General features: G+C 47.5%; 2 protein-coding genes across 2 annotated transcripts in view; one reads left to right on the forward strand and one right to left on the reverse strand.

Annotated features, from left to right (window-relative positions):
- The window catches only part of Ddx17 (DEAD-box helicase 17), a 21,374-nt gene extending 17,949 nt beyond the window's left edge, over nucleotides 1-3,425 (forward strand). Inside the window, exon 13 of the mRNA XM_005354288.3 lies at nucleotides 794-3,425. Within this exon, the coding sequence (XP_005354345.1) occupies nucleotides 794-1,299 (506 nt within the window). The 3' untranslated portion in view covers nucleotides 1,300-3,425. The remainder of the gene's footprint in view (nucleotides 1-793) is intronic.
- A 60-nt stretch (nucleotides 3,426-3,485) lies between these two features.
- The window catches only part of Kdelr3 (KDEL endoplasmic reticulum protein retention receptor 3), an 11,792-nt gene continuing 4,792 nt past the window's right edge, over nucleotides 3,486-10,485 (reverse strand). The window contains exons 2-5 of the mRNA XM_005354198.3: nucleotides 9,407-9,507; nucleotides 5,471-5,629; nucleotides 4,591-4,843; nucleotides 3,486-3,980 (exon numbers count right to left, since the gene is read on the reverse strand). Of these exons, the coding sequence (XP_005354255.1) occupies nucleotides 3,940-3,980; nucleotides 4,591-4,843; nucleotides 5,471-5,629; nucleotides 9,407-9,507 (554 nt within the window). The 3' untranslated portion in view covers nucleotides 3,486-3,939. The remainder of the gene's footprint in view (nucleotides 3,981-4,590; nucleotides 4,844-5,470; nucleotides 5,630-9,406; nucleotides 9,508-10,485) is intronic.

The following is a 10,485-nucleotide window of genomic DNA, read 5'->3' on the forward strand; positions in this document are numbered from 1 at the left end:
ATACACACTGATGGATGGTGTGGTGTTTGCTTTGACCTGGATCTAAGGCCAGGTGCGACTTCTAGGTACAGTTTGAGCTTTGTATCTAGACCCTGTCTCTCTTTGTTTTTGTTTTTTTTGAGACAGGGTTTCTCTGTGAAACAGATCCTGGCTGTCCTGAAACTCACCCTGTAGACTAGCCTTGAACTCAGAGTGATCTGCCTGCCTCTGCCTCCTGAGTGCTCAGATGAAAGGAGTGTGCCACTACTGCTTGGTTAGACCCTTTCTCTTAACCGATACACAAAGCCTGGTTTTTTGATACCTTTAAACTGCTTCTTAGTTATACTAGAGTTTTCAGTTTTGCATGTGGAGAATTTGGTAATTTTATGTAATTTCATAGCATAATATTAGCTAACACACAACTGATCCACTGTTGTGAGATACACTCAGCTCTTGACTCCTGGTGTGCGAAGATTGTTTATTGTTTTTTGGCTTCAGGGTGGTAGTGTACGTCTTTAATCTCAGCACTCGGGAGACAGAAGCAGGCATGTCTCTTTGAGGCCAGCCTTTTCTATAGAACAAGTTTCAGGACAGCCAGGGCTAAACAGAAACCCTCTCTCAGAAAACTGATGGGGGGGGGGAATAGATTGTTTTTGTTGCCCTCAAGAAGAGTCTAAAAGGCACCAAGTTAAATATTAGCTTAAAGACTGGCATTGCTGACACTGAAGATGTGTTGAGTATTTCTGTTCCCTTTTATGTTTAGTTTGTGTTGGATCTCATGCTGGCTTTAAAGATACCTTTATCTTCCCATCAGGAGGTCGCTCTCGATACCGGACTACTTCTTCAGCCAACAATCCCAATCTGATGTATCAGGATGAGTGTGACCGGAGGCTTCGAGGGGTCAAGGATGGTGGCCGGAGAGATTCTACAAGCTACCGGGATCGCAGTGAAACCGATAGAGCCAGTTATGCTAATGGCAGTGGCTATGGAAGCCCAAATTCTGCCTTTGGGGCACAAGCAGGCCAATACACCTATGCCCAAGGCACCTATGGGGCAGCTGCTTATGGTACCAGTGGCTACACAGCCCAGGAGTATGCTGCTGGCACATACGGGGCTAGTAGCACCACCTCAACTGGGAGGAGCTCCCAGAGCTCTAGTCAGCAGTTTAGTGGTATAGGCCGATCTGGGCAGCAGCCACAGCCACTGATGTCACAGCAGTTTGCACAGCCTCCAGGAGCTACCAATATGATAGGCTATATGGGGCAGACTGCTTACCAGTACCCTCCCCCCCCTCCTCCCCCTCCTCCTTCTCGTAAATGAAGCTGCTTGGTGGGAGTGACTCGTGCAGATTACATCTAAAGGAACACTGTCTATTCTTTTACCTTATAGCCATTTTAATTTTTCTTTTCCCAACCATTGTGGTTTATCTTTTTTTTTAATGCAGATTAGTTAAAATTCACTGCCAGGTTTCTTCTGCCCACCCAAAAGATCCAGTCTGTAATAACAGATTTTGTACGGAAATATATATATATAACTGACTAGAAAACATTTTCTTCCCCCGATTTAATGCATGTTGAGGATATTGAGCTATTTTTCATCTTAAAGGTATTAGGCGCTTTTGTTGGAGCCTGCTTATTGTTGGGAGGGAGGGTAGGGAAGGATGGAGTGTTCTGCAGAAGATGGCAGCATCTGTGCTTCAGGCTGTTGTTCTCCTTACTGGGAGAAGCCAAGAGGAATTTCATGTGTGTTGTCCATGGTGGGTTTTAAGTTACTGAAGTTAGATTACTCGGCGTGGTGGATTTTAAGACTTGTCAGTCATTTTTAAGTTTAGAAAAACTACAAAGCATTGTTTGCTGGGTAGACTGGCATTTGGGTAGAGACTGCCTGGTTTTGCTCCCCATATAACTAGGGACCATCTGAAAAGTTGATTTCTTTAGCCAAATAGTTACGAGCAGGAAGCATGCATCAGTGAGTAGCAGATGCTTCCTAAGCAGCTGAGTCTATGGTGTACAAAATGCCTTTATAAATGATGACATCCAAATGGGCAGATCGTCCTCTTAAATTCAGTATTTTTAGAGTTAGGGTGGCTCGTGGGCTGCTCTGCCCTCTTGGCCAGGCTCTCCTGAGCAGGACTTCACGGCCTGTTCTGTGGTGTTTCATAGCAGCTGGAGGCACTCGTCCTCGGCATCCTTTTGCACTCAGCTTTCCACAGGTAGGTAGTGCTTAGGAAGCACTCTGGAGGACTAGAGCCCAGGTCCCCCTTACTCTGCAGTGGGAAGGTGGGTTTGTCCATCCCTTTGTTAACTGTTTTCTTCCTGAAACATCCAAGAGCAACAGATGTACCTGAAAAGAATTTTGCTCTTGTGTCCCCTAACAGGATGGGACAGTAGATGGCCCCAGCACCTGTGAGAGATCATCACATGGCGGGGTCTTTTCCTTTGCTGTTACCTGTGCTGCTCATTCACAGTACAGGAGGAGGCTCCACTTCATTTCGTGGCTGTGCCCTCAGAGTGCTTGCTGCTTTGTAAAAGTCGTAACCATACACTTGAGGTTTCCTTCAGGAAGAGAAAGGGGATGGTTTTGAGGGCTCTGAAAGTAGGATTCAGTGTGCGACACAACAGGTAGGTTGTCAGCATATGTTGGGTATATGTATGTGAACGCTTGGCATCCTTTTGTTTTTCTTATTATTTTACAGAATATGAAGCTGGGGGAGTGGTGGGCACAGATGTGTGGCAACCCTGCTCTGTGCTTGAAACCAAAGTGTATGTTGTCTGTCTCTCACCCTACCAAAAGGAAGTGTCTAATCATGGACACTGACCAGCCTGTTACAGATACTTCTTTCTTCAGATTTACTTATTAAGCATCATACCATGGGCTATCCTGTGCTACTGCAGCTCTTAAAAAACACCCTTTCTGTTAATGCCTTTGGAGATGAAGCAGTAGCTAGGTTGTTTACCTCCCTTTTCCACCAGAAGCATAATCCAGATAAATTAACAGCCGAATTACTACTTCATGAGCTCTTTTGGCCTGGGTACGGCAGAAAACTAGCAGTTTTCCTATTTAGTGCAAATGACTTCTGTCTTCTTGTCTGTCCTTTGAGTTCTCTCAGAACAGGCCTAGGCACGCCCTCTGAGGTGGGGTAATTGCCTTCCTCACTTAAGGAAAGGGCTTCAGTATTAAGCTGTGGGCTGCTTCTCCCTACCCCTCCTGAACAATTCATTGTGCAGACTTCTCATCTAAAAGGTTGGTGGCTTTTGCTTGGGATCAGTGCTCTGCTAATGCATTTGCTGGTCTCTGAACACATTCCTGTCATTGAGACTTGAATTGTAGGTGTGATGTTAAGGCACAGGATGCTAAGAGCTATGTTACTACTATTCTTAGTTTGTAAATTGTCCTTTTGATACCATATTGTTTTCTTTTGTAGGTATAAATAAAACAATTGACAATAAAGGTGTGAATTTTTTATTACATCAAAACTTAGAAAATATTGGAAGATTGACTAAGCATCCTAATTAGCACCTCAAACTGGGAGGGAGGGGAGAGTGGGGTTGATGGTAGGTCTTGGCACAAGAATCTGAATCACAGTTGGGTGGTCACGGTATCCACCTAGGCAACTGAGATGAGTCTAAGCTGCAGTGTGGAAGCCAATTGAGTGACAACACATGCACACACCCAGGGTCTTGTTCCACACTGACCTAGGAAGGATCTTGGAATGTATCTGCCTGTTCCCTGGCATGAGCCTTCCTCTAGTCAGAGGAGCAATGTTTGGTCATTCTTGGAGGGGGGTATCTTAACTGCTCCTTAATTCACTCGTCATTGTGAGGCCTCATTACATCCATGGTGATGGTGAGATGGGAAGTTCGGCCAGTGCTTTGCTCAAATTCACATCAATTGTTTAAGTCATCAAGGAGAACAGTCCAAGTAATTTGCTCTGGATGCCTTACAGGGTGGCCCATCTCTTCAGACTGGCATAGGTAGGCTTAACTTCTTTCCTTTAAGGACTAGAAGAAAAGGAAGATGAAGTTAAGGTCATGCTATACTTAGAAAAGTATTGTTTCATCCCCTCCTTTTGTGAGTTTCATTAGCCTGTCTATACCACACCATGCCTCTTAAAAGTTGTTTGTGGATCAAGTTACCACAAGTTTAGATTTCAGGTTAGCCATGGGCTCTATGCCCCTTTGGCTCAATTTTGGCTACTGTGCTCCTTCCTTACATAGTTGTACATTTTAGCAATTGGCTTCAATTCATTGCTCCACTCCCATGAACTATCTCTTCACCCTCACGACCCTCCCTGCATGGCAACTACTGGGTTGATTGAAGTGACTTCTTACAGATGCTCTGGTGATGTACTAGCAAACCCCCTCAGCCCTGTGTGAATTTAGTTGGTTTGCATTTCAAGGTTTATAACTTTCCAAGGCCCATTTTGGAGTTTATGCATGAGATATTTCCTAACCAGGTTTGTCAAAAGTCCCCAGTTCTCATCTGTGCACAAATATGGTTCCCATTGGTCTGTGCCTCCCCCATCCAAATAAGCTCCAGAAGGGATGGGCCTTGGCCCTGACCCATCAGCTGGAATACCATAGAGTGCATAATGACAGCACCAGTCCCTACCTCTGGTCACATACAAGTAGAAGAAGTCACAGTAAAAGATGGTTTGTACTACTCCAGACACCACGGAAATCTGATCATAGAAATTCTCTGTCTGGTACCGCCAGATCCAGTTGGCTAGATAGAGTGCCCGATACAGTCCCAGGAAGAACAGGTAGTGAGTGGTGATGGTCTCCGCCTCTCCGGTCTTGCTGATCATGAAGAGCTGCGGCAGGATGGCCACTGACTCCAAATAGATGGAGAAGGTCCAGAGGACCTGTCAGAGAAGCAGAGGGCTGCGAGGGTCCTTGCTTTGGAGGACCCATGTGTAGTGAACTTTGTTGGAGAGAACAGTTTGTCACACAATCACTTGTTCAGAGTCACAGTGTAACTTAGGTAGGCTTTGAGTTAACTGCCTCCCAAGGAAGGGCTGGAGTGACAGCCATGCTTCACCACACCAAGTATAGGAACTCATTTGTCGCTTTTTGGTGTTGGGCAGAGAACTCAAGGCCGGGTGCATGCTGGGCAAGCACTCTACTCACAGTGTCCCCAGCCTGAACTTTAGTAGCTGTACCTTTCCATTGCCTCCTATGGAAATACAAACTCAGGTGTGTAAGGTCTGTTTTACCACAGCGGAAACGTCCATAAAACATAGTTTTAATAGACTGCACAGTTGATAAGTAACAATTTAGGCCACAGTGTGTCGGTAAGCATAGGACCTCCAGAGATGCTTGTCTCTCGAAGCTCAGGCCTGCTGAGTCATAGGCAGCCTGGACTGCAACAGAAGCAGGGTTACCACCAGCTTACCGTGGAACCTCTGACTCAGCCAATGTGCCCCTTGCCTGGGGATGGGGGTGAGTGGTGTAGGCAGGCCCAGACGGCTGGGCCTTGGGGTCAGACTCACCTCCATTGGTGCATTACTGTAGTTCACCAGAAAGGAAAGGCCGACCACTGGGACCAGGAGGAACTCCAGCCGGAACGTGTCATTCTCCATGTCAAATGTTTTCCGGAACTTCCAATAGATCATGTACACAGTGACATAGGCACAGAGGAGGAAAACAACCTAGGGAGACGTGGACATCATTTCTTAATGGTCATAATAAGTAAGCTATGATCTCTGTAACCCAGAGGACCAATATGCTATGGTCCCCCAACATGTGTGTGTAAGAGAGATGTATGTATGTGTGTGTGTGAGAGAGGAGAGAGAGAGAGAGAGAGAGAGAGAGAGAGAGATAGGTTTCTGGGGCCCCTGGCCTTGTGAGCTGGAGGATTGCATTAGTCACAATGGCTTCTCTGATGCCATCCCCAGGATCTCTTCTGTAGGTCTCGACAGTCTTGGAATTTGCGTTTCTAACAACTTCCTGGTGGTGCTACTGCTGCTCACTGGCACTAGATTACACTGGCATAGAGAATGCAATCACTTAAACGTCACTAGAATGGCATGCTGTCACCACAACCTGTAGCATGGGATCAAATCACATGCTCTGTGAAGACGTGTGAGTCCTTCTGCCCTACAAGAGGATTCATGGGCAGGCCTCTCCTCTGAATGCTCCAGCTAAGATTAGTGAGAGAGGGAAAATGATGACCATCTCTCCATTCCATTCCAGACTAGACGCTTCATCCTGTCACACAAGGCTGGGTCTGCAGATGAATGAACTAAGCAGACAATGACTCTTAAGTACAGGGTAATGTAAGACCCCAGACCCAGATTCACACAGTTCAAATGCTTCACAGGTGACAACATCCCCCTACTAGTGATGAGCCCAAAGGATGTCCCTGAGTCAGAGGATTCCCTTTGGTGTGCCAGAACATCTCTTGGAATCTTCACAGTCACCCTGCAAGATAGAGATAAGACATTCCCACTTCACCCGTGAGCAGGCAGAACTAGGGCTTCAGATAACGCACTCAACCAAAATGGGATTTCCAGAGTAGGTAGGAATCCCGGGGTAGAATTCTCAGGCTTTGGGTTTTTTGTTTTGTTTGTTTGTTTGTTTGTTTGTTTGAGACAGGGTTTCTTTGTGTAACAGCTCTGGCTATCCTGGAACTTGCTTTGTAGACCAGGCTGGCCTCGAACTCATAGAAATCTGCCTGCCTCTGACCCAGAGTGCTGGGATTAAAAGTGTGCACCACCACACCCAGCTCTTCGTTTTGTCTTTTGAAAGTGTGTGTGTGTGTTTCTGTGTGTTGGCACAAAAACATGCTGAGGTGTGCATATAGATGTCAAAGAATAATATGCGGTAATTAGTTCTCTCCTTCTACCATATGGGTTCTGGGTATCCAGCTCAGATCATCAGACTTAATGGCAGGCATCTTTATTCATTGCACCTTCTTACACTCGGACTAGTCTAGAACTCACCATCCTTCATCTCAGTCACTTGAAATTCTATTTAGAAAGCTTTCTCCAGCTGGGTGGCAGTATCACACACCTTTAATCCCAGCACTCGGTAGGCAGAGACAGGTGATCTCTGTGAGTTCGAGGCCGGCCTGGTCTACAGAGACACAAAGATCTCTGTGTCAGGCGGTGGTAGCACATGCCTTTAATCAGGAGGCAGGCAGATCTCTGTAAGTTCAAGGACAGCCTGGTCTACAGAGTGAGTTCCAGGACAGTCAAGGCTATGTAGAGAGATCCTGTCTCAAAAAATGAAGTCAGCCTGCCTCAGCCCCCTATAACTCATTTTGTTGAAGTTGCTGGTTGCTGGTTTTTTGGGTTTTTTTGATTTTTTTCAAGACAGGGTTTCTCCGTAGCTTTTTGGTGCGCCGCCACCGCCTGGCAAGTTGCTGGTTTTTTATTTTTTGTTCAAGGCCAGCCTTTATCATGTGGTAAGATCCTCTTTCCAAACCAAGAACAGGAGGCTGGAGAGAGGCGCTGAGCACTTCCTGCTCTTGCAGAGAACCCAAGTGTGGCTCCCAGCTAGCTCACAATGGGCTTGAACTCCAGTTTCAGGGAATGCAACGCCTTCTAGCCTCTGTACCCTGCATATATGTGGTGCACATACATACAGGCAAACAGGCATACATAAAAAATACAAGTAAATCTTTAAAAACTAAACAAGCTGGGCTGTGCTGGCGCTCACCTTTAATTACAGCACTGGGAAGGCAACAGCAGGCGGATCTCTGTGAGTTCGAGGCCAGCCTGGTCTACAGAGCTAGTTACACAGAGAAACCCTGTCTCAAAAAACCAAAAAAAATGAAAAATAAACCAACCTAAATCAAGCCAGGCACGGTGGTATGCTCCTGTGATTGCAGCACTTAGAAGACTGGTGGATTTCTGTGAGTTCCAGGCCCCCAAGGCTACACAGTAAGACCATCTTATTAAAAAAACAAACAAACAAAAAAAAAACTTACCTAGCTGTCAGATACCTTCCTGTGCCACCAATCCCCATCTGCCTTAGGAGCCACAGTACACACTTTGTTTTGTAACCATGTAACTGAGGATAGATGTGCGCATGACTAGTCAGCCACACAACCCTACCGACCCACTGCCAAATAAAAAGGTGAGGCCCTTTGTTTACAACTAGGAATTTCAAGATGGCAACTGCAGAGGCTAAGCAGTGTGATGCGCTGCTGAACAACTGTCTAGTTTACATACCCACGAGTCCTGGCCACACTAAGGACGGCAGAGCAAGGAGTTAAAAAGGAGCCTAGGAATCCGTGGGACTGCCAAGCTCACCACGGACTGCTCACATCCAGATGTTAGGTAATAGGAGCGGTACAACTCTAGCTTTGCCCAAGTCACCCACACTGTTGCTTGTGAGCAGCTGCAGCCCACTTGGCTGACTAGCAATCTGTTCTTACCTCTGAAGTATGTGCCTCAGAGCTAGGAGGGCTGGTGAGAGTCTTCATCCCCAAAGCACGCAACACTCCATGGCAAAGAGATGAGGCATGGCAGAGGAAGTGAGAAAATGGCTTCACTTGCAAACCACAGCACCGTGGAAGCCTCTGGTCCCTGTAACTGACTTGAGCCCTTGGCACTCCTTGCTCAGTACCCCCTGGCCCCTCTCCCTACAGCAATCCCACGGGGTTCCCACTGCCTCAGCCTCATAGCGCTTCTCCGAAGAGGCCAGCTTGTTCCTGCCTCTAGGGGCCTTTGCCCCGGCTATTGCCTTTTGTTGGGTGCTTGTCCTCTAATCTCAAGGTTAATCTCTCAGCACTCACACCTCGGTTTACTCCTTAGCTCCTGCGCACACGCTCTGAGGTGCTACCCAGCCATCCTCTGTCAGATAACTCTTCACAACTTTTTAAAAAGAAGACATCAATTTATGTAAGATTTTAATACTTGGCTTAGCCCCATCCCTAACCAGTGTTCTCATTTGCCTATGGCGTTCCCCTCAGGATCCATGAGCCTTGAATGTCCCCAAGAGTCTGGCACAGAAGAGGCAGAACACGCTTGTGGCCAAATCAAGTCACCAAATGTCCAGAATCCAATAAACAAACGTCTGATTTATTTGTTGAACCATTCTGTGTTACGGCTAGTTTTAGGGAATATGTGTGTGTGTGGGGGGGGGGGTCTTTTGAGACACTGTCTAGCCTATGTAGCCCTGGAACAAGGTATGTAGACCAGGCTGGCCTTGAACTTGCAGCAAACCCTCCTGCCTCCTTGCTTTCCCAGTGCTGATATTACAAGAGTGTATCATGACAACGTGCCTCACATTTAAATTTGCGACCTCGATGACCTTCACAGTCACCCCTCTGAGCTAAGTGCAAGGACCGCCTTGGCCCTGAGGAGACAGTACTGAGAGACCCATCCCTGAAAGGCCCTGGGCAGCAAGGCAGGTGCGATGGCTTCAGCCCTGGCCTGAAACTTCCCAGTGCTCCCGCAGCCCGGCGCATGTGCTCTCACCTTCATCACTGTGTTGTAGACGGAGATGAAGTTGGAGAAGAGGTCCAGGTACCTGGTGGTGAAAACCAGAGCAAACAGGATCTGGCTCTTCCCAGAGATGCCTGTGCAGGGCGAGCAAGAGACCGTGAGAAGACAGCATCAGGGTGGTGGCCCAGGCGCCAGGTACGGCTGTCCCTGCCCAGCTCTAAGTCACTGGAGTCCCTGTGCCTCTGTTGAGCTGTGCTCTGTCTCCAAATAAAGATTCGAACACTACGTTCCCAGTCACCCTGCGTGCGCCACCTTGGTGCTTCTCAGTGGAGGACGCGGGCGTAGTGTGAGTCGCCTGGGTGGGGGTGTTGAGGCTGTTCTGTGTGCCACCCCCAGAGCTCCAGTGACAACCCCAGAGCTCCATCCTGGGAGAACAAGGCACTGACTCCAGGTGCTGATTCACCAGGGAGACAGGCAGATGAAGGCGCGGGCCAGCAGCACTCTCTTTTCCAAAATGCACAAATTTGTAAAGCCCTTTTCCTACTCACAAAGGTTATGCCTATTTTTACTCATTATAATACGAAAATGAGGGGTGCAACTCAGTGACAGAGCCCTTGCCAAGCATGTGCAAGGCCCTGGGTTCAGTCCCAACACTACAGTTAGTAAATAATCAACACTAAATGGTACGTGCAAAAGTAAAGAAGCCCGAGAGCACGGACCTCGGCTCACTGTGTGTGCTTGCGCATGACCTAGGTGCATGGAGTCACAGACCCTGCGCCACAGCTCACTGTCTGTTTCTGCGCATGAACCAGATGCAGGGAATCATGGACCTCGGGCCACGGCTCACTGTGTGTGCCTGAGTGCCTGCGCATGACCCAGGTGCATGGAGTCGTCACAAACGGTGTCTTATTCTCCACTCTTGTTTCTTTTTCCTTTCCCTCTTTTGAGACGGGGTCTTGCTGTATGGTCCTGACTGGTTTGGAGCTTGCTGTCTAGAATAGGCTGGCTTGCAGGTGTGGTGGCGCTTGCCTTTAACTCCTTTTGAGTTCAAGGTCAGCCAGGGCTACGTGGCTGAAACCACATCTCGAAATTAATTAATTAATTAGTCAAAA

Source organism: Microtus ochrogaster, chromosome 15, assembly GCF_000317375.1.
Source record: "Microtus ochrogaster isolate Prairie Vole_2 chromosome 15, MicOch1.0, whole genome shotgun sequence".
In the NCBI taxonomy this organism is placed as follows: Eukaryota; Metazoa; Chordata; class Mammalia; order Rodentia; family Cricetidae; genus Microtus; species Microtus ochrogaster.